We start from the raw sequence: 23959 nt of genomic DNA on the forward strand, positions 1-23959 counted from the left end.
CACAGGTCACACCCTGCCTGGTGCCCCCTCCTGCCCAGACAGCCCAGCGGTCAGCTCAGCCACAGGTCACACCCCGCCTGGTGCCCCCTCCTGCCCAGACAGCCCAGCCAGCGGTCAGCTCAGTCACAGGTCACACCCCGCCTGGTGCCCCCTCCTGCCCAGACAGCCCAGCGGTCAGCTCAGTCGCAGGTCACACCCTGCCTGGTGACACTGCCCAGACGGCTGTGGCTCTCACCATCAGGTAGCCCCTGAACTGATTGTAGATGATGGCCGTCAGCAGATTCATCAGGAACAAGCTACCTTCAAGAGGAGAAGCCGGTCAGCGTCCCCGAAGGGCCAGTCAGCATCCCCCAAGGGCCGGTAAGCGTCCCCCAAGGGCCAGGGCCAAGGGCAGGATGAGGCTCAGGGTTGGAGAGCACAGCACACCCATGACAGCCCCAGCAGATGCCACAAGCACGGGTGGGGGAAGACTTGCCCCTCCGGATGTGGGGCTGCGAGCATGTCCCTGATCCCCAGCCCCATGTCCTCGTCTACAGCACGGGGTTGGGGTGTGCCAGCTGCACCACCCAACCATGGCGGCCAGGACATCAGTGTGACAGCTCTGCAGGTCCCAGGGCAGGCCCACCGGGGTCACCGAGGTGGAGTTATGGGGTTGGGGGGGGCCGTCCCAGGGCAGGCCCACCGGGGTCACTGAGGTGGAGTTATGGGGGTCGGGGGGGCTGTCCCAGGGCAGGCCCTGGCCAAGCATCAGCCTCACCGATCACAGTGAAGAGGATGAAGAAGACGCAGTAGGCGCGCTTCTTGGAGTAGGCAGGCATCATCACTGAGAGAGGAGACCAGAGACGCTGAAAGCCCCCGATGTGGCTGAGTCCCACCACAGCCCGACCCCCTCTGCCCCTCCCCAGAGCGGGAGGCTGATCTTCACGCCTCTGCTCACATGCTCAGAAATGGGAAACTCACTGCCTTTCTAGGACACTCATCCCTATACTGTGCTGAAGTTGCCACCTGAGACCCCTCCCAGACAAGCCGGTGGCCCTTCTCAGTTCAGGGCCCTGAGTTACCCTCCCAGTAACCCCCTCACCCCTATGAGCCCTGCCCCTCACCCTCCCTCAGTGTTCCACTCAATCCCGAGGACCCCCCTCACCCCCATGGGCCCTACCCCTCACCCCCCCTCACAGTCCCACTCACCCCCTCAGGGTCTCACTCACCCCCTCAGTGTCCCACTCACTCCTCAGTACCCCCTCAACCCCCGTCAGTGTCCTGCTAACCCCCTAGTAAGCCCTTACCCCCACGGGCTCCACCCCTCACCCCACCTCAGGGTCCCACTTGCCCCCCCCAGGTCCCGCTTACCCCCCTCAGGATCCCACTCACCCCCCCAGGGTCCCACTTGCCCCCTCAGTGTCCCACTCATGCCCCAGTACCCCCTTAACCCACCTCAGTGTCCTGCTTACCCCCCAGTACCCCCTCACCCCCATGGGCTCCACCCCTCACCCCACCTCAGGGTCCCCCTCGCCCCCCCAGGGTCCCGCTCACCCCCCCTGGGTCCCGCTCACCCCCACTCAGGGTCCCCTCACCCCCCCAGGGCCCCCGTCTCCCTCCGGCCCCACGCACCATCAGGGTTGTTAGCCGTGGTCAGCAGCACCAGGAGGGAGGTCAGGGCCTCAGGCAGGTTGCGGAAGTAGGTCAGCCGCTCCTTGCTCAGCCCGTCGTCCTGCCGGGAGCCAATGCGGGCAGCTCAGGGGGGCTGTCTGGGCCGCCACCCACCAGCCGAGGCTTCCACGGCCCAGCCCTATACCCGGAACTCAACAAGCCGTACCCCCCACCGTGGGTCAACCACCACCACCACCCACTGTTCCCAGCAGGCTCTGCGGGACAGCCAGACAGGCCCTAACTCGGGCACAGACAGGACAGCAGGGAGACGGCGCACCGGGCCACCGCGGAGCAGGCGGGACCCTCACCTTCTCGCCGGTGAACAACAGCATCCCGAACATGGTGAAGAGGCACAGGTGTAACGCCAGCAGCAGCGCCACGCTGGGGCAAGGGCAGCCGTCAGCACCGGCCAGACGCGGCCCCCACGTCAGCGTGATGGGGGCCGGGGACAGCCGACCTCAGCCGGGTCAGCGACAACGTACCCACACAGCTCCCCCTCCCCAGGGCCTGTACCCACTCAGCCCCGAGGGGCCCCAGGAAGGGGGCCTGGCCCTGCCCCGGGGAGGGGTCTCTGCTTGGTGGAGATGAAACTGCGACCCCAGGGACTGAGGGGAGAAGCCAAGACAGGGAGAGGGTGCAGCCCGAGCCTCCAGGGGAGAGGCCCCCGGCAGGAGCGAGAGCAGAGGGTTCCAGGGGCCTGGAGAGAGGTAGGCTGGGTGGGCCGGGTACTCTGGTGGTGACAGGAGCCATGAGGGCCTCCAAGGGGGGTGAACGCCGCATGGCAGCGGGTGGTGGAGATGACAGAGTTGGGGGGCAGTGGTCACAGCAGGGGCAGAAGGGGATAAGCCGAGGGGAAGAAGCATTAACAGGACTCAGCGATGACCATGAGGGACACGAAGGAGGATGGGGGACAGCCAGGTCAGCAGCGAGGGGGCTAGGCCTCTCGGGGGACTGCTGGAACCACAGGCCCTGACTGCCCAGCAGAGACCCTAAAATTCTGCCTGCCCGGCCGTGCCCCGCCCACTTGGACCCCCACGCTGTCCCCTGCCAGCCCTACCCAGAGGGGTCCAGTGTTGGCAGGACACCCACAGGCTGCCCTGACACACCCCAAGTCCGGGGCACAGCTGCCCACCAGGAGCCCTGCTGGGCCCTGTACCCCCAAAACCTGTCCCCAGCCACAGAGCACGGCACGGGGCCCTCGGCCATCCCGACAGGCCCAGGGCACCCACCTCACCTGGCCATCTCCGGCAGCGTTGAGCGGATGCACTTGAGCGTCTTCTTCATCATAGACGAGTTCTGCAGCAGGAAGAAGGGGCGCAGGAGCCGGCGGATCCGCATGGTCTGTGAAAGGAGGCCATGTGGGGACTCAACTGTCATGCCCGCGCCTGCCACTGTAGAGGCAGACTGTCCCGAGACCCCGCTGCTTGTCCCCCACAGCTGACAGCATAGAGGCAGACTGTCCTGAGACCCCGGCGCTTGTCCCCCACACCTGCCACTGTAGGGGCGGACTGTCCCAAGACCCCGGCGCTTATCCTCCGCACCTGTCCTATAGGGTTGCTGTGAGCTGGAATCGACTCGACAGCAATGAGGTTGGTTTTTTTTATGATGTTGCTGTCAGGTACCGTCAAGTTGGTTCCCACTCATAGTGACCCCACGTACAAAAGAAGAAAACACAGCCCGGTCCCGCCCCATCCTCCCAACTGTTGCTGGGTTTGAGCCCATTGTTGCAGCCACTGTGTCAGTCCATCTCACTGAGGGGCTTCCTCTTTTTCTCATATAGGAAACCCTGGTGGCACAGTGGTTAAGTGCTGTGGCTGCTCACCAAAAGGGTGGCAGTTCGAATCCACCAGCTGCTCCTTGGAAACCCTATGGGCAGTTCTACTCTGTCCTATAGGGTCGCTATGAGTCAGAATCGACTCGACGACAACGGGTTTGGTTTTTGGTTTTATATATATATAAAGGTGGGGGAACTCCCGGGCAATGCGGAGCCTTGCCCCTGCTCACCTGGGGCACAGTGATGGCCAGGTGGCACCTTCATGGGGCACCCAGCCAGCCGCAAAGTGGTGAGCCGGGAACTGAGTCCTGGGGTTTGCCCCCAGGTCCTCCACTCACTCACAGGATGACCTAGGGAAACCTCGTGTGTCCCCCTGGCCTCCATGTGCTCATCTGCAAGATGGGAGCAAGGCTCCCTGGCTGACGGGGTGAGTGGGTGCTACGGGAAGAGGACAGTGCTGGGCAGACGGCCAGGTGACCACAGAGCCTCAGGACCCCATCTCCCTGTTCCCGGGGCAGCTGCACCTGGCACCCACACTCTGCAGAGCCCCCCACCCATCTAGGCGCTGCTGCATCACCTACCTCCCAGCAAATGACGCTCAGGGACACGATCCAGTCTATCAGTGACACCACCAGCACCACGAGGTAGGCCAGCAGCCAGGGGCTGCTCCGGTACTGGGACCACCCGACCAGGTAGCCCTGTAGGAGAGACAAGTGGGTCAGCCGGTGGCCACAGGCAGGAGTCCCACGAGGCAGGCTCAGGACGGCGGAAAGCAGAGGGAGCCTGGTCGGAGCCCTCGCGGCACAGGCGGGGAGCAGGAGGCCGTGCGGAGGTCAGGAAGGGTGCCCTGCCAGGGGCTAGTGCCGCCTGGACACCATGACACGTGCAGCAGCCTCATGCACGGCATTGCTCTTCTGGCCTGTTTCCTCCTGGTACAGGGGGTCCTCCTCACGCCCCTCAGCTAACAAAAGGAGCAGGAGGCCCAAGCACAAAACAGCCAGGTGTGGCTGGAGGCGGGGCTGTGGTCTCCTCTCCCACCTCCTGCCTCTCCCGCTCCCACCTGCAGAGGACGCTGTGCGCACGTGTGTCTCCTGGCCTCCTGAGACCGCCCCCAAGCAGACCAGCATTCACACACTGCGAATGAGAGCTTTTCACCAGTTTCAGTTCCGGTGTAAAATCCATGACCTCCTAACCACATTATGGGCCAAAAAAAAAGAAATGAGGCACTCCCGGTGGCCTCGACCACAGACTCGTCCAGAGGCCGCCCTCCACTCCCGGCTGTGCAGAGGCTGAGCCCACCCTCCCAGAGGCCCCGCCAGGCAGAGGCCGGTGACAGGACAGTCACATGAACCTGCCCACGGCTCGGGGCTGACGCTGCAGGGAGAGACAGCCAGTGAACAACTGAGGCGTGAACGGGCAAGTCCACGCACGGCAGCGCTGGAATCTGTTGTTTGACGAAAACAACAGATCATGTGGCCGCAGCAAGGCCAGCACCTCTGGGCCTCACGGGAAGTCACTGGGCTCAGCCAGCCGACACGCCCCAGATGCTTACAAGGGCAGGCCGAGCCCACCTCCAACTTCCAGAAGGATCAGTCACGGGGACAGAGAGTCGGACACGCAGTAGCCGCTGTGTGGGCCAGAGGCCCTTCCTGCCCCCACCTTGGCCTTCCTATTCTATCAGGGTGGGAGACACCACCCTGCCCACCCGCTCTGCCTCAGCTGGGGGGTCTCAACCATGCTGAAGCCCCACAGGGTGCCCCGCCCCCATGGCACAATCCAGAGGAGGACTGGCAGAGGCCTCTGCCCCGAGGCCCAGAACTCCCCCAAGAAACACTGTCCTTTGCTCAGCAGGCCAAGGGGCAAAATCAGGAAAAAAGGCAGCTAGGTCCAGGGACATGAAAACCAAGAAGACAAGAAGCAAGGTCGCCGGGCAGGGGAGGGTGGCCCATGCGGGCAGGGGAGGGCGGCTGCGGGCGCCAGCCTCTCCACCCCGCTCACCTTCACGAAGACGTCGGCCACGAAGACCAGCAGGCAGAGCAGCTCCACGCTCTCGGTCAGGCCACAGGGCGGCTCCCAGGCGACACGGCGGAACCGGACGTCCGAGGAGCTCGTGAGCGAGGAAGGGGTCTCGACAAAAGCCAAAGACAGGATCAAGAAAATGATGAAGCTCAAAATCCTGCAAAAGGGACAGAGCTGGCTAAAGGCCAGGACCAGCCACCCCGTGGGGCTGAAACGCTGGTGAGCAGGCAGAACCCCAGGCACAGAGGCACATGAGCATGTCCTGGCGTGTGGCCACCTGTGCCTGGTCGGAGGACGCTATCTGATCAAACTCAGCTGCCCTAACACAAGGGAACAGTGCCCAGCCACCAAGAGGAACAATGCTCTGACCCACGCCACAACACGGAGGAGCCGTGAACACACCCCGCTCGGTGGAAGACGGCAGACGCCAAAGGCCACGGGTTGCATGATTCCATTACACAAAATGTCCAGAACAGGCAAACCCATAGAGACAGAAAGCAGATGAGCGGTTGCCAGGGGCTGGGACCCGGGGGCCGGGGGGTGACTGCTCATGGGTACGCGTCTGGGGTGATGAGTACGTTTTGGAACTAGAAAGAGGTGGTGGTCGTACAGATTGTGAACGTATTAAACGTTACTTTAAAAAAATGAATTTTATGTCACGTTGCCTTTGGCTCACAGAACATTCTAGAAAGAACCTCTCACCCCCAGAGAAGCCCTTCTGCCTGTCTAGTGAGGAGGGGGTAGTGGGGGAAGGTACAGCCTCCTCTTCCACCCTTGGGGAAGGGGAAGGGAGCTGGAACTTGAGACCAGGTGTTGTCCCCAGCACAGGTGAGGCCACCCCCACCCCCTTCTTCTCCCCTCCCCCTCCTGCCAAGCCTGCAGGGCCCCGCGCTTTGCGCGTGTGTCCTCACCGCTGGCACGAGGTGGAGTAATACCACCGGTAAAACCACATCGCGCTGGCGTCCATGCGGTGGTTGATGGAGCGGTACTGCAAGTGACACAAGAGTGTGAGCAAGAGCCCCGCCCCCCGTGCTGCACACACGTGTGCCCTCACACCTGCCCACACGCACACCCACTCTCACCCCGTGGCGGGTACCCGTCGGGAGACAGGCTGTGTGACACCTGGGCACGTGGCCAGGGCGCCCCCCGCCCCCACAGCAGGGTCAGACAGCCACAAGCTGCCACGTTTGCTCGCCGGGCTGAGGGCCGTGCCCACCCACTTACCTCCGACCCCAGGGCAGGCCCGTGTGCTGCCCTGGACGTTTGCTGGGAGGGCGGCTGTGCCTCTGTCTGTCCTGTTTCTTCTCTGTACAAGGCCGGCCCCTCACCCCCCACTTCAGCCGCATCGTCCTCCAGCCTAACCCTACGCTCGGGGGCACTGCATGCGTTCACACCATTTCCCTAAATGAGCCTGCATGGCGTTTGCAGGAGGGAACTGTCTTGTCACCTTTGCCATCTTTCCCAGGAGCAGTACGGGACCCAGCACGTGACCGGCCCTCACTGCCCCGTTGCCCATTGCCGTCAAGTCGATTCCGACTCATAGCGACCCTATAGGACACAGTAGATCTGCCCCATAGAGTTGCCAAGGAGTGCCTGGTAGATTCAAACTGCCGACCTTTTGGTTAGCAGCCGAGCTCTTAACCACTATGCCACCAGGGTTTCCAACAGGCCCTCAGTACATGGCAATTCACTGGGCCGAGTGATTCCAGGACCCAGAAGAGAAGCACCAAGCCGTCACCCTCAGCGAGGACTCAGGAGACCCCGGCCCAGAGGCCCTGTCACCCCGTTATCTCGACCGCATGGGCCAGAAACAGAGGCCTGACCACTGGACAGCAGGGGGTGAAGGGGCCTCCAGGGGCTTCTCAGTCATCACCCAGTGACCGCAGAGCCCAGGGAGGAGGCGCCGCCCACCTTGATTGCATCCTCAATGAAGACCACGGCCTGGTCGATGCAGAGCTCCTGACCGGCCTTGGTGCCTGCAGACAGAGAGGACACATTGCTGAGAACTGGCTTCGGTCTCCTTCCGAGGTCCCATTTGTAAGGATGCCTTCTGCCCTGCAGCGCGTCTGCATGGCCAGAACACCACTCAGCACTGCCAGGTCGGAGCACGTCAGGCCCAGAAGAAAGGCAGCTCCGCACCACCATCCCCTGCCCAGTGTACAACTCAGAGCCTCCTGGGGGGCCGGGGCGAGGGTGGTGGGGGCTCCCAATTATGAGGGGCCTTCAGGAGAAACCAGACAGCTCAGAAAGCCACCATCCAGCGCCCGCCTGCACGCAAGCCCCTCGTGCCCACAGGGAGAACAGCAACGTGTTGTCCAGGGCTTGGGCCTTGCCCACCACCCCGGATGTGAGTCTGGGCCTTCGCTGTAGAAGGAGCCATTTGATCAGCAAATGGGACACAGCCGTTTCACCAGAGGACTCCAAAGGCTGAAGTCCACACTGCTGAGGTCCAGCAGAGAGGGAGCCCAGGCGGCCCAGGAGAGTGGGGCTGGCACGTGACCCTCTGTCCGGAGCTCAGTGCCTGGGAATAAGGTGGAGAACCTGCAGGCCCTTCACTCAGGAGTCTACTGGGGCCCGCAGCCACTGAAGCTGACGTAGCTGGCTCCCAAGAAAACACGGGGCCGCGTGGCTCTTCCGAGAGGCAGGAGGGAAGGTGACAGTGGCGGGCACCTTGGTGGAGCTCTCGGCCACTGCCCATTCTGCCTGCCACCCAAGGGAGGCGGCTGCTTCTATCCTGGGGCTCACACTTGGGGATCTGGGGCAGAGGCCACAGGGGCCCAGAGACCGATCAGGAACGTGGGGGCGGGACAGAGGCCGGAGACTGGACCTGGTCCTGGCTCTGTGGTCGTCTCTCAGAGCACCTGGAGCCAGCGCCTTCTCTGACTGGGCCTCGGTCTCCCCACATGTACAGCCATGAGGCTGCTCTGAAGACCCCTAAAAGCCCTCCCAGGGTGGTGACTGAGGTGTCCCTGTGGGTGTCCCGGGAGAGCCGGGATCAGTGGCCACCACCACTGCTGTGTCCGTGGAGCCGGGACAGCAAGGCACTTGGGCACCTGGCAGAACTCAAGCCACCTGAGCCCCGGGGGAAGGCTCAGGGGGAGGGCTGGGGGTCCCCAAGAGGAGCCACAGTGCCAAAGTCCCAGGACGAAACCAACTCTGCCTGGGGAGTTCTAACAATACAAGCTTCCTAGACGGGAAGAGAGGAGCCTGGTGGCGCAATGGTTAAGTACTCAGCTGCTAACCAAAAGGTGGGTGGTTCAAAACCCACCAGCAGCTGCACGGGAGAAAGACCTAATGACCTGCTGCCGTAAAGTTTACTGCCCAGGAAACCCTCTGGGCCAGTTCTAGTAATACCGTCACACGGGGTCGCCGTGAGTCAGAACCGACTCAGTGGCATCTGACATGAAGACGTGAAGAGACTGAGGCCCCGAGAGGCCACAGGCCGCCCCCAGCCCGGGACCAGGCGCGGGGAAGGGGCTCCCAGCCAGGCCAGCCGTCGATGGCCCACAGTGTCGGGCACCCCAGAACCATCCACCTCACGGTTCCCTTACCTGGCTCTTCTCGTTGTTTGTACAATTCTGGTTCCGGCCACCTGAGTCCACCAGCCCTCAGACATCCAACTCCAGAAGGCTTGGCCGCCCCGCCCTACAGCCCCTACCCCACAGAGGGCCCCTTCCCACTGCAGCAGCCAGCGAGATCGTGTCACAACCCCCACGAGCATGTCACAGCCTTCCGCGGCCCCCAGCCGGGCCCCTGGGCCCACCTCTGCTAGTGGCCCACTGCTGCGCACACCCAAGCCCCCACCCCAGTCCTCCTGAGCCTGGCTCCCCCGAGGCCATGCTCTCCAAGGCCTTCAGCCCTAGCCCATGCTGTTGGCTTTGCCGGGAACGCCGTCTCTCAGCCTGTCAATCTGGGGACACCACCTTCCCAGACACTCCCCAACCCGGCACAGCCTCGGGGAAGCACACCGTGCCCGGAGCTCGTCACCCTGGGTGGAAGTCACCTGTCTGTACCCAACATCCACCAGGCTGGGGGGACTCTGCCAGGCAAACCAGGTCGGGATATCTGGGCAAACGTTGTTATGGATTGATTGGGTCCCCCCAAAGATATGATATCCCAACCCCTCCCTCCTGTGAATGTAGCCTTGTTTGCAAAGAGGGTTTTTCTCTGCAGTTAACAAGGTCACGTGGAGCAGGGTGGGTCGTGATCCCTTCTGAGTGCTGCCTTATAAAGGGCAGAACAGACACAAAGACAGAGTCACACACAGGGACAGACACCAAGTGAGGATCCTCCATAAGCTAAGGAGTGCCAAGAGGTGTCCAGGGCCACCAGAAGCTGGGGGAGACAAGGAAGGACCTTGCCCTGGAGACTTCAGAGAAGGCATGGCCCTGCAGACACCTGGTTGGGACTTCTGGCCTCCAGAACGGAGACAATAAACTTCTGTCCTTTAAAACCACCCACTCGGTGGTATTTGGTTTGGGCAGCCCCAGGAGAAATGGAGTCCCGGTGGTGCAGTGGATAAGCACTCAGCTGCTAACCAAAAAGTCAGAGTTTTAAATCCACCAGCAGCTCTGCGGGAGAAAGATATGTCAGCCTGCTTCCATAAAGATGACAGCCTTGGAAACCCAATGAGGCAGTTCTGCTCTGTCCTACAGGGTCGCTATGAGCTGGAACCGATTCGAGGGCAATGGGTAGCCCCAGCAGACCATGACAAATGTCGGCCGCAGAGAGTGGCATACACGGGGCCCAAAGGCTGTGTCTCCCATCGGCCCCCCGAGGGTTTCCCTGCCCTAAGCCTCTGCCTCTAAACATCTGGATCTAAACCCCCGAAGCCCTTCCTGCACACCCATGTGGGGGCCCCGACCAGCTCCCCCTGTGTCCCTGGGCAAACTCCTTCGTCTCTCTGTGCCTCCGTGTCCCCACTGGCCCTACCCCATGGGACTGGGGTAAGGATTGAATGGGTTACTGAAGCAACAGTGCCTTGCACCGCAAACCCTCCGTAAACATTAGCTCATGTTATTATTAGGTGTCTTTGGGTGGCGCAAACAGTTAAGCACTCGACTACTAGCCAAAAGGGGGGCGGTTCAAACCCACCCAAAGGCACCTCAGAAGACAGGCCTGGCAATCTGTTTCCAAAAGGTCACAGCCTCGAAAACCCTATGGAGCAGTTCTACTCCGCACACACGGGTCGCCATGAGTCGGAGTTGACGGCAACTATTAACAGCATTATTATTATTCTGAAAATTCCTTCTACAGCAAGGCAGTTCCCTTTCCTCTGATTTTTTCATAACCAGCAAAAGGGTAATAATATTCTGACCCAGGCACAAGAAATGACTGTGGACCCTCCAGGCGTGGCAGAATCAGAAGAAACCCACCACAGAGTCCACGGTTGGCAGGAGACCCCGATTGTGGGGATGCCGATCCTGAGCGCAGGCCTCCACCGCAGAGCCCAGCCGGGCCCCGGGGCGGGGGCTGAATAAGCCCTTCTCAGCGCCCACTGCCCCCCTTGTCTGCCCAGCCATGCCAGCCAGGCAGCCCAAGATCGGAACACAGGGCGTCCTGTCCCGCCTTTGCCAGGGGCCACACAGTAGACAGAGAGCTCTCCCCAGCTCTCTTGCTGGCTCCCACCCTAACAACAATGTGGGTCTCATTTGCCCGGCCCGCCCACCCCCTCAGCCAGGGCTGGGACCTACAACAGCCAGCCACTGGGGCCAACACACCCAGCTCTCCCACCCTGGGCTAGGGTACTCCCCGGACCATCTCTGGATCCTCACAATGCCCCTCTGGGCAGGCCTACGAACAAAAAAACTAAACCCACTGCTAGTCAAGTCAGTTCTGACTCAAGGTCACCCCATGTGTTAAACAGAGCAGAATTGCTCCATAGGGTTTTCTTGGCTGTGATCTTTACAGGAGTAGATGGCCAGGCCTTTCTTCCACAGTGCTGCTGGGTGAGTTCGAACCTCCAGTCTTTCGGTCAGCAGTCAAGTGCAAACTGCACCACTCAGGGACCCCGGGCAGCCCTAACACTACCCACCTTTACCAAGACTCAGAAAGGTGAAGCCACCTGCCAAGGTCACCCAGGCAGGGAGGGGCAGCCCAGGAAGGCACCAGAACTCCAGACAGTCTGTGCCCTGAATGTCACCACACTCTACATCCCTGACCCTGCCCACCGCAAGGCCTGGCACAGGCTGGACTGCGTGTCCAGTCCCAGGAAGTGACCAGAGAACGTTCCCAGGGAAGCCTCTGAGATAGGCAGGCAGGGTGGCCACCCCAGCCTCTAGTTTTGGGGATTCCCACCCCATTATTCCATGGATGGGCACACGCCTGCAGACTGGTTATGGGGACCCCTGCTCCAACCCAGTCCCCTCCTGGACAGATGAGGAAAGTGAGGCCCAGAGAGAAGTGGCCAGGCACGAATGCGGAGCTGGTCCGCACAGAGGCTGCAGCAGAACCCAGGGCTGTGACCTTGGGCATGTCTGGGGGTCCCTGTGGACCTGTCTCCTCATCTGTATCTGAGGCCCCACCCTGGCCTCCACCTGAGATCCATGGCCTCCACCCTGCCGGGGACTGGACAAACTCTCTGTAAACAGGAAGGGCCGGCAGGAGCCAGAGTACCGGCGGGAAGCTGCAAAAGGCAGAGGGAGGAAGCTGCTGCTGGCAGCCTGTCCCAAGGTCCCGGGAGTCTCCTAGGACCAGGAACCATGAGGCAGAAAGGACCCTCCAGTCCCTCCCGGCTGGGTTCGAAAGCCGCCCCAGCCACTTACTAGCTGTGCGACCTTGGGGAGGCTACCTCCCCTCTCTGCGCCCCGGTTTCCTCCCCAAGGAAATGGGACACCAGATACCCCGGGGAGACCACGTGGCCCAGGCTGCCCCCGGCGCTGGAGGGGCTGGTCCCCGGGTTGCCGAGGCCCCCTTCCCGGTTCGGGGTGCGGAACCCCGCGCCCCAACTCTGCCCCAGCCTGAGTCGGTCCCCGGACCCCAGGGAAGGCCCCCTGACCCCGAGCGACCGTGCCGCTCGGACTCCGGCCCGGCGGGGTCCCAGTAGCCACCTGGGGTGAGGGGATCGCGGAGCCTGCCCGCGACCCTCACCCCGGGTCGCCCTCGTCCCCGGCCCGGGCTGCTCACCTCTGACCTGGGCGCTACGGCAGGTGGCCACCGCGGCCGCCGCCACTGCCGCAGCCGGGCAGTCGCGGCCGCGACCGCTGCCGCCTCGAGTCCGGCCCAGGAGGGGCTCCGACTCGTCCTGGGGCTCCGCCATCCCGTCGCCGCGTCCCGCTGGCTCAGCGCAGCACGCCGAACTCCACTGCGCAGACGCGACGCCCCCTCCCGCCACTGGAGTTCGGGTGGGTGGAGCATACAGCTCTGTGATGTAGGGGGTGCCCCTTCTCTGTCAGCCAATGAGAGGCAGGGTCTAGTGACGTGGGTGGGGCTTCCTAGAGCTCCGCCCCTCTGGGTGGAGCTCTGCTTGTTTCTACTGGCAGGGGCACCCGGTTAGGACCTTAAGGACGCGCCTAGGACTGGGAGGGTTGCTTTAGAAAGAACTTGCTAGAAATGCAACTTTCTCCCACATCTGCTGAGTCAGAAACTCAGGGTGTGGGGCTCAGCAATGTGTGCTTTAACAAGCCCTCAGGGAGATTGTACGGCTCTCTAGAGTCTGAGAACCTTTGGACTAGAGTATTGGGTGGCGCAAATTGTGACATGCTGGACTACTAACGAAAGGTTAGCAGTTCAAACACACTCAGAGGTGTCTCGGAAGTAAGACCTGGCAGTCTGCTTCGGAAAGGTCACAGCCTTGAAAACCCTCTGGAGTGCAGTTCTACCCTGCACACGTGGGGTCACCATGAGTTGGAATTGATTTGATGGCAACTAACAACAGCATCAGGTACGTGGGGTGACAGCGAAGGGCCGCCTCCCCATAATGGAACTTGAGTTCACCCTTTGATAATGAAATCGGGAAGAGTAAATATAACTGATGGTAGAGTTTTAAAATGCAAATGCACACTTGAAAAAATATTTACAATATACTTTCAACATTAATAAAGAACTTATACTAGTCTACGACTGCAGTAACAAATTACCATAAACTTAGCACCTTAAAATAACTCCCATTTATTATCTCACAGTGCTGTGTCCAGCAGCTGGTTCTCTTCTCATGGCCTCATGAGGCCAAAAATCAAGATGGCGGCCAGCCTGGGCTCCTATCTGTAGGCTGTAAGGGAGAATTCACTTTAGGCTCACTCAGGCTGTTGGCAGAATTAGGTTCTAGTGGCTGTACAACTGAGGTCTCCGTTTCCTTGCTGGCTGTCAGCCAGGGGTTGTTCTTAGTGTCCAGAGGCCACCCACATTCCTTAGCTTGTGGGCCCCTCAATCGTCAAACATGCAATGGTGCACTGAATCCTTCTCGTGCTTCCAATCTCTCTGACTTCGCCTTCAGAAAGCAACATCTTTCTGCTTTTAAGGGCTTGTATGATTACATTGGGCCCACTCAGATAATCCAGGGTAATTTTCCTATTTTAACATTAATTCTTTTTTCATGTAACCTAACATAACCACATACAAGACACCAGGTTGTGGAAGCCAAAAATCTGCCTACCAGAGAGCTGTTAAAAACCAATAAGACTAAAAAGTGACTACCGGCCTCTTCCCACCTGGAGGAAAGGGGAATGAAGAAAACTGAAGACTCAAGAAAGCAATTAGTCCAAAGGAATAATAGCCCACATGAACCACAGCCTTTCCCAACCTGAGACCAGAAGAACTAGATGGTGCCCAGCTGCCACTGCTGACCACTCTGACCGGGATCACAATAGTAGAATGGGTAAAAAAAATGTAGAACAAAATTCAAACTCAAAAAAAAAGAAAAAAAAGACCAGACTTAACGGTCTAAAAGAGACTGGAAGAACCCCCTAGACAATTGCCCTAAGACAACCTTCTAACTTGAAAATGACACTCCCAGAGCCACCTTTCAGCCAAGTAATACACGGGGCTTAAAATAAACCATAATACCTGGGAAGAATGTGCTCCTTAGAACAATCAGCTCTACGAGACCAAAAGGGCAACATTTACCCAAAACCAAGGCTGAGAAGGCAGGGAGGGACAGGAAAACCAGATGACTGAAAACAGGGAACCCCGGAAGGAAATGGGGAGAATGCTGACACATTGCAGGGATTGCAGTCAATATCACGAAACAATTTGTGTATGGATTATTGATTGGAAAACTAATTAACTATGTAAATTTTCACCTGAAGCACAATAAAATGTTCAAAAAAAAGAAACAATAAGAACAAATTGGGAAGAAATTTGTCCTACTGTGGTGGCTTGGGTGTTGCTGTGATGCCGGAAGCTATGCTTACCAGTATTTCAAATACCAGCAGGGTCACCCTTGGTGGACAGGTTTCAGCCGAGCTTCCAAACTAAGTTAGACTAGGAAGAAGGAACAGAAAATCTACTTCTGAAAAAATTGGGCAGTGAAAACTATGAATAATAATGGAACATTGTCTGATATAGTGCCTGAAGACAAGTCCCTCAGGTTGAAGGTACTCAAAATACGACTGGGGAAGAGCTGCCTCCTCAAAATAGAGTTGACCATGGATAAAGTGACATGGATAAAGTAAAGCTTTCAGGACCTTCATTTGCTGATGTGGAACAACTCAAAATGAAAAGGAACAGCTGCAAACATCCATCAATAATCAGAGCGTGGAATATACCATGAATCTAGGAAAATTGGATGTCATCAAAAATGAAATGGAAAGCATAAAGATCAATATCCTAGACACTGGTGAGTTGAAATGGACTGGTATTGGCCATTTTGAATCAGACAATCATATGATCTACTATGCCAGGTATGACAAATTGAAGACGAAGGGCATCACATTCATCATCAAAAAGAACATTTCAAGATCTATCCTGAAGTACAATGCTGTCAGTGGTAGGATAATATCCACACACCTACAAAGAAGACCAGTTAATACAACTGTTATGCAAATTACACACCAACCACTAATGTCAAAGATGGAAAAATTGAAGATTTTTACCAACTTCTACAGTCTGAAATTGATCAAACATGCAATCGAGATGCACTGATAATTATTGGTGATTGGAAACAAAGAAGAAGGACTGGTAGTTGGAAAATATGGCCTTGGTGATAAAAATGATGCTGGAGATCAAGTGATAGAATTGCAAAACAAATTTGGAATTATTCATTGCAAATACATTTTTTCAACAACATAAACAGCGACTATATACATGGACCTCGCTGGATGGAATACACAAGAGTCAAATCAACTGCATCTGTAGAAAGAGACAACAGAGAAGCTCAATATTATCAGTCAGAACAAGGCCAGGGGCCGACTACGGAACAGACCATCAATTGCTCGTATGCAAGTTCAAGTTGAAGCTGAAGAAAATTAAAACAAGTACACAACAGCCAAAATATGACCTTGAGTATATCCCACCTGAATTTAGAGACCTTCTCAAGAATAAATTCGATGCATTTAACACTAATAACGAAAGACCGGACGAGTTGTAGAATGACATCAAAGACATCATACATGAAGAAAGCAAGAGGTCATTAAAAGGACAGCAAAGAAAGAAAAGACCAAAATGGATATCAGAATAGACTCTGAAACTTGCTCTTGAAGGTAGAGTAGCTGAAGTGAATGAAAGAAATTATGAAGTAAAAAAGCTGAACCAAAGATTTCAAAGGGCAGCTCGAGTAGACAAAGTAAAGCATTATAATGAAATGTGCAAAGACCTGGAGTCAGAGAATGACAAGGGAAGAACGGGCTCAACATTTCTCAGGCTGAAAAAACTGAAGAAAAAATTCAAGCCTCAAGTAGCAATACTAAAGGATTCTATAAGCAAGAAACTGGATGACATGGAGACATCAAAAAAGATGGCAGGAATACACAGAGTCATTGTACCAAAAGAATTGGTCAACATTCAGTCATTTCAGGAGGTAGCATGTGATCAAGAACTGATGGTATTGAAGGAAGAAGTCCAAGCTGCACTAAAGACATTGGCAAAAAACAAGGCTCCAGGAATTGATGGAATACGAACTGAGATGTTTCAACAAACAGATGCAGTGCTGGAGGTGCCCACTCATCTATGCCAAGAAATTTGGAAGACAGCTACCTGGCCAACTGACTGGAAGAGATCCATATTTGTACCCATTTCAAAGAAAGGTGATCCAACAGAATGTGGAAATTATCAAATATCATTAATATCACATGCGAGGAAAATTCTGCTGAAGATAATTCAAAAGTGGTTGCAGCAGTACATCAACAGGGAACTGCCAGAAGTTCAAACTGGATTCAGAAGAGGACGTGGAACGAGGGATATCATTGTTGATGTCATATGGATCTTGGCTGAAGCAGAGAATACCAGAAAGATGTTTACCTCTATTTTATTGACTATGCAAAGGCATTCAACTTTATGGATCATAACAAATTATGGATAACATTTCGAAGAATAGGAATTCCAGAACACTTAATTGTGCTCATGAGGAACCTGTATGCAGACCAAGAGGCAGTCATTTAAACAGAACACGGAGATACTGCATAGTTTAAAATCAGGAAAGGTGTGTGTTGGAGTGGTATCCTCTCACCATACTTATTCAACCTGTATGTTGAGCAAATAATTCGAGAAGCTGGACTATATGAAGAAGAACGGGGCATCAGGATTGGAGGAAGTCTCATTAACAACCTACATTATGCAGATGACACAACCTTGCTTGCTGAAAGTGAAGAGGACTTGAAGCACTTACTGACGAAGATCAAAGACCACAGCCTCCAGTATGGATTACACCTCAACATAAAGAAAATGAAAATCCTGACAACTGGACCAATAAGCAACATCATGATAAATGGAGAAAAAACTGAAGTTGTCAAGGATTTCATCTTACTCGGATCCACGATCAACACCCATGGAAGCAGCCGTCAAGAAATCAAACTGCATTGCATTGGGCAAATCTGCTGCAAAAGAACTCTTTAAAGTGTTAAAAAGCAAAGATGTTACCTTGAAGACTAAGGTGCGCCTGACCCAAGCCATGGTGTTCTCAATCACCTCATATGCTTGTGAAAGCTGGACAATGAATAAGGAAGACCAAAGAAGAACTGACATCTTTGTATTATGGTATTGGCGAAGAATATTGAATATAGCATGGACTGCCAGAAGAATGAACAAATCTGTCTTGGAAGAAGTACAGCCAGAATGCTCCTTAGAAGCAAGGATGGTGAGACTTGGTCTCATGTACTTTGGACATGTTATCAGGAGGGATCAGTCCCTGTATATGGTTTCTGTCACAAGTAACCAAAAGAATTCTGGCCAATGCTGACTGTGGCTTTTGGAGTGGGAATGTTGCCTGCACACGCCCAGGGTGGGGTCTGTGTGGGGTGCAGGCAGTGAGCTCTCCCCAGGGCCAACCAGGACATCAGCGATCCTCGTTAAAGGTGGCAAGTCATTGTCTGAACTCTGTATTGTACTAACTCGATTTGAGTACTGTGCTCACATCGCGTGTAGAGAATGGGTAGAAAAAGTCAGGATTCCAGAGGCTTCTGGGGCTTTCAGTGAGGTCCTACAGGAATGAAGCCAACATCCTTGGAGGCTGAACTGGCAAGGCCCAAGTGCTTTTTGGTGGGGGACTCCGACCTCACTCCTGGCTCCACTTAGTGTGATCTGCTGCAGACTCGGACAGTCAGCAGCTTCCATCCCCGGGGTCCAGTGTGGTTTGGGAAGAAGTACACACCTCTAAGCTTCCCCAGTAAGAGTCAATCCCAGGAGTATTCTGGGAACCACGGGGAAAGAAGCCCTCTTTCTTATGGGGTGGCTGGGTGGGAGAATGGAAGTCTGAGGAGGGGGGCTCATTATGTCAACAAAGGTGGGAGCATGTTCGAGAATGAAGTTCAGACAGATTTGTTTGTTCTTCTGGCAGTCCATGGTATATTCAATATTCTTCACCAACACCATAATTCAAAGACATCCACTCTTCTCTAGTCTTCCTTACTCATTGTCCAGCTTTTGAATGCATACGAGGCTATTGAAAATACCATGGCTTGAGTCCGGCACACCTTAGTTCTCAAAGTGACATCTTTGCTTTTCAACACTTTGAAGAGGTCTGTTGCAGCAGATTTGCCCAAGGCATGTGTCATTCGATTTCTTGACTGCTGCTTCCATGGGTGTTGATTGTTGATCCAGGTAAAATGAAATCCTTGACAACTTCAATCTTTTCTCCATTTATCATAATGTTACTTATTGGTCCAGTTGTAGGATTTTTGTTTTCTTTATGTTGAGGTGTAATCCATCCTGAAGGCTGTGGTCTTTGATCTTCATCAGGAAGTGCTCCAAGTCCTCTTCACATTCAGCAAGCAAGGTTGTGTCACCTGTGTATGGCAGGTTGTTTGAGTCTTCCTCTGATCCCGATGCCAGGTTTTTCTTCAAAAACCTCTAACTCGATGGAGACAATGGAGTGGTTTGTATTTTTACTCAGCACTGCCCAGCTCCAGCTGTATTATTCCTCAACAAAACTCCTTTGTTTCACTCCTAACAGAGTACGATATTTTCTTCTTTGACAAGACAAAGCAGTTACGCTGCCATGTGTATAACGGTATAGTACATACATGACCTGAAATACACATGGTGTTCGCACAACATCCAAGTCACATAACGTCCTATTTCACAGAATGTATTATGGACATTAAGCGAAGTGTAACTGTATTTATTTATTTTTCTTACTCCCCATCACCCCCTCCCTGTGATGACCACTAATCTACTTCCTGTCTCTATTCATTTGCATATTCCGGATGTTCCATGCGCGTGGACTCATGCAATATTTGTCCTTTTATGTCTTTCCATTCAGCATCATATTTTCAAGGTTCAGCCATGTGGTAGGACTTCATTTCTCTTCATGGCTTGAACTGTATAACATTTAGATGACTTTGCTTGTAAGAATCAGCATCAAGCTGGTTCCAACTTCCCCATTTTCTTCTGCATGCTAGTCTATTGAGTAATACCCCACTGTCTGGAGGACCACGTTTTGTTTATCCATTCCTCTGTGGACTCTTCTTTCTGACGTTGAGTTCTATGCGCCCTGCGCCCAGTGAGGGCCCCCTGCACCGAGCTCCCTGGCGGTGGGTTCCAATCCGTGTGTAGCAGCCCTGCAGACTCGGGCCGCTCCCCCTGTGGGCTCAGACAGGGCTGCAGGTCTGTGAGCCGGATGCCAACACGCTCCACTTGGTCTCCAGTCACTTTACGCTGCCTCTGTTCAGCACTCCCACGAAGATCATTCGCATTCTTGCCAATATCGGCTAGGAATTCCTGCATCACTTCCCACGGGTGGCTTTTCCTCTCCTCACCAGGTCAGGCGGGATCTGGGGACTGTGGGGGTGGAAAGGGGCGGGGCGGGTGACAAACCCCTTTCCTACAAGGAGCTCCCTCGGGAGGGTTGGGGGGGCAGCCTCCTGGGACCCAAAACCAAACCCACTGCTATTAAGTCAATTCCAATTCCCAGCGACCCTGTAGGACAGAGTAGAGCTGCCCCGTGGGGTTTCCAAGGCTGTAAATCTTTAGGGAAGCAGACTGCCACATTTTCCTTCCACGGAGCAGCTGGTGGGTTGGAACTGCTGACCTTTTGGTTAAAAGCAGAGTGCTTAATCATTGCTCTACTAGGGCTTCTCTCCTGGGACCAGCGAGGAGGAAGACCTGCTTCAGATGGGAGCAGCCCACTGGGGGTCCCACAAGGCTTGGCTGTCCAGGCCAGGGCTGCCTGTGTCTTCTAGAACCTTCCTGATAGCTCCTTTCCCATGGACAGATGCACAGCCTCTCATGAGCAATGCCTGGCTCACAGTAAGTGCTCATAAAGGTTTGTTGAATGAATAACAGACCCACAGAATATGACTTCAGTGGATGTTGTAACTTAACAACTTGCAGAAGTACATTGCGACTTTTTCCCTCCAAATCAGTCTCAGCCTGAGGACCCGAAAAGAAGTTAGGGTTTCTTTCAGCACCATCATAGAAAGTCCCTGAGTTTCAGTCCAGATCTCAAAGCAAGAAGTTAGAGATGTGAGTTGTCATTCTGTTGACTCAAGGTATTCATGCTGTCAAAAGTAGCCACCCCTTCCTATGGTCCCAGGTACATCCATGGCAGCAGCTCTGTGGCTCAGCTTTATCCCAGCCAGCTGTCCTCAGCTGACCCACAGGGTCTGCTGATCATCCTAGAATTTGAATGGGAATTTCTCTGCCTTCCTTCCAGGAACAAATTATGTGGGGCCTGATTCTTATCAATCAAGAGTGGGGGGCAGTGATTAAGAAAAAGAATACAAAATTATAAATACAAAATTAGGTACAACAATGGGTATTTATTTAGAATGATAAAAAAAATCCTATGAAATTACACACTTTTTAAATGCTGACAAATACTGCAAGTATCCCAAAACACAGAAGAAGAACCTTTATAATAGTTTTTCTACCTCTTTAAAAAGTGTTGAAAAGCAAGGATGTTGCTTTGGGGACTAAGGTGCGCCTGACTCAAGCCATGGTGTTTTCAATCTCCTCCTATGCATGCTAAAACTGGACAATGAATAAGGAAGACTGAAGAAGAACTGACACCTTTGAATTATGGTGTTGGCGAAGAATATCGAATATACTATGGACTGCCAGAAGAACAAACACATTTGTCTTGGAAGAAGTACAGCCAGAATGCTTCTTTGAAGCAAAGATGGCGAGACATCATCTCACATACTTTGGCCATATTATCAGGAGGGACCAGGGTCTGGAGAACAACATCACGCTGAGTAAAGCAGAGGTCAGCGAAAAAAAAGGAAGACCCCCAAAGAAATGGATTGACACAGTGGCTGCAACAATGGGCTCAAGCATAGCAAAGACTGTGAGGATACCGCAGGACCGGGTGGTGTTTTGTTCTGTTGTGCATGGGGTCACTGTGAGTTGGAACTGACTCGATGGCACCTAACAACAACAACCTTTTTGGCAACACACTCTTAGATAGCTTTTCCATATGTCAACAGTTATGAATGTTTCCCAGAGTCTTTTTTTATTTAACCATGGTTGACCTTCACTCTCGTTAACTAGTTGGCTGTCAATGCCCTTATTGTAGTGGTGGTTTATGATTTTAAGTTGTCTTCATTGATGTCAGATCAGCCACAATTGTCAATATTTCCCAAAGTGTTCATAAGATGCACTCCTCTTCATTAACTGAATTACAAACATCCAAGAGCTTATTGATTTCTTCTATTCAAAATTGATCTCTTCCTCTTCTGGAATTACTTCTCCTTACAATTCAGTTCTCAAGGTCAAAATAGTTTCTATTGATTTTAACACTTATCTTTATTTCTTTTGCTTCATGTTTTATACATTTTTTTCCCTCTGACCTCAAAAGGGGAACTCAAGAAGAAAACCTGTAAGCTCTGAAAACACAGAGGTAGTTCACAATCTGTGGAGGAGCCCGCTTTTTGTCTGATGAGATCTAGGGTGCATTTAGAGTTGCTACATTTTAGCATCTCTGAGAATTGATTCCTCCACTTAAGCTGTTACACATCTGATGATTGGAAGAATTTTCCATAGACTAGCTTCTGGCTCTGTCCATTTCTTCTCTACATTCCATATCCTTTCAATTTGGGCAAGGGAGGGCATGGTCATAGCACTGTACAACCTCTGATGCTATACTTTCATGTCCTCATTCCTGTAATCCACTGACCATATTGGGGAACAATAATTGTAAAGAAGTGACTGACCTACAGAAATATGTGCTGCTTACCCAAACTGAAGATATCCCCAACTCAACTTCCCATATCTGGACCCAAAAATGTCTGAATCTCCTCCAATGCCACTGATGTGAAGGGAAGTATGACAAAGAGAAGTTGGAGGCGAGAGAGACAGTAGTTGCAAGGAATTGTGGTTAAAATATACTACTTTCGCAAGTTCCACAAAATATGTAACCGCATGAACACATCGCCAGACTCCTCCCAGGTCCTTAGAAGGAGCCCAGGCAGTGGGAGATTTATCTTTATCAGCTTCATAGGAACCTGTCTTAGCTTCCAATCCTCTCAGGCAGATCTCAGTTCTCAAAACCCTGCCTTTATTTACATGAGGATCAAGGTGGAGCCAACATGGAGCTATAAACAGAAGCACCATGACATCCCTGTGCAACAAAGTCCCAAAAAGCTAAGCAAAACAGAAACAAATGTCAATCCTAGAACCCTAAGTACCAAACGAAGGAATAAAGAAATCAACCAAGCACCGAATGGAATAAGAAACTGACAGAGAAGAGAGAACAAAGAGAGCCATGGAATGGAGGTCTCCGACCAGCTAACACGGCTGTATTCACCATCTTGGACTACAGCCACCAAAGAAAGCAGACAGAGAGTACGGGAAGGCAGCTTCACAGAGCTCCCAGCAGGAGACAGAGCACCCGGTAATGAGGGATACACACTTTCCCACCCCCTACCCTTCTTCCCTGTACGAGGCCTCTGCCACTTGCCAATGGGCCATGGTTGCCAGAGAGACTAGCTCACTGCCGCCAGGGCCTGCCCGGCCCCCACCGGCCAGCCCCTTCATTGCCCTTTTGTTGTTTGTTTTGGTTTGTATTTTTGTTTTTTTAATATTGTTTTTTGGCTTTATTTGTTGCTTCTCTCGCTCTCCCTTCCTTCCTTTCTCCCACCCACCCAGCCATGTGCACCTCCCCCACCCCTTCTGGAGGGGCCGTGCTGCACAGCTCAGTTGGAGAGTCACTGCAAGGGCCTCCCCAAGTCTGTGTCGCTGTCACTGACTGGCTCCCTCGGCACCATTTTACTTATTGTTTGTTTGGTTGGTTTTTTGTTTTGTTTTGTTATTGCTTCTTCTCTCTTTCTCCTCTTCCTTTCTTTCCTTTCCTTTCTCCCACCCACCTAGCCCTGTGTGCCACCCACACCACTTCTCAAAATGCCAAGCCACACTGCTCAGCTAGAGAGTCACCAGCACATGGCCTCAGTGGGTCTGCCCCACCCCAACCCACCAAATCTTACCACACCATCATTTTATTTACTTTTTCTTTTCTTTATGTATTTTTTTGCTTCTTTTTTTTTCACTTTTTTTGCTTTTGTTTCTCTCTCTTCTTTCTCTTCTTTCACCCACCCACTTAGCTCTGCACATCACATCCTCTCCTTTCCCTCCTGCCTATCTGCACTTTGCGCTGAATGCCACACCCCCGAGTGGTACTGACATGGTCCGCAGACCCCATCCTGAACCTCCACGTTGCCCCCAGTTCATGCCACAAACTACCCGTCCCAACCCCTCCATCCCCACTGGACCTGCCATGCTGCACCATAGCTGAGTGACTGGCCCCGCCCACTTGGAAGAGGTGACGAGAAGTATCATACCCACAGGAGAGCAAGCAACAAAACACACCCGGCTCCCCTGTCCAGATATAACCAAATAAAGCAAAAAAGCAGGATGAAACAATCAATAAATGAAGAAAATAATTTCTGAATGTCCCAGAGACAGTAGACAACATCAAAACACATGAAAAAA

At 53.8% G+C, this 23959-nt stretch overlaps 1 protein-coding gene across 1 annotated transcript in view; it reads right to left on the reverse strand.

Annotated features, from left to right (window-relative positions):
- Window positions 1-12712, reverse strand: part of TPCN2 (two pore segment channel 2) — a 29478-nt gene extending 16766 nt beyond the window's left edge. The window contains exons 1-11 of the mRNA XM_023738115.1: window positions 12286-12712; window positions 8038-8198; window positions 7355-7419; window positions 6355-6431; window positions 5423-5600; window positions 4006-4122; window positions 2885-2991; window positions 1959-2031; window positions 1612-1711; window positions 758-823; window positions 236-300 (exon numbers count right to left, since the gene is read on the reverse strand). Of these exons, the coding sequence (XP_023593883.1) occupies window positions 236-300; window positions 758-823; window positions 1612-1711; window positions 1959-2031; window positions 2885-2991; window positions 4006-4122; window positions 5423-5600; window positions 6355-6431; window positions 7355-7419; window positions 8038-8198; window positions 12286-12701 (1425 nt within the window). The 5' untranslated portion in view covers window positions 12702-12712. The remainder of the gene's footprint in view (window positions 1-235; window positions 301-757; window positions 824-1611; window positions 1712-1958; window positions 2032-2884; window positions 2992-4005; window positions 4123-5422; window positions 5601-6354; window positions 6432-7354; window positions 7420-8037; window positions 8199-12285) is intronic.
- Between the last annotated feature and the right edge of the window lie 11247 nt (window positions 12713-23959).

This window comes from Trichechus manatus, unplaced genomic scaffold, assembly GCF_000243295.1.
Source record: "Trichechus manatus latirostris isolate Lorelei unplaced genomic scaffold, TriManLat1.0 scaffold00113, whole genome shotgun sequence".
NCBI classification, from domain to species: Eukaryota; Metazoa; Chordata; class Mammalia; order Sirenia; family Trichechidae; genus Trichechus; species Trichechus manatus.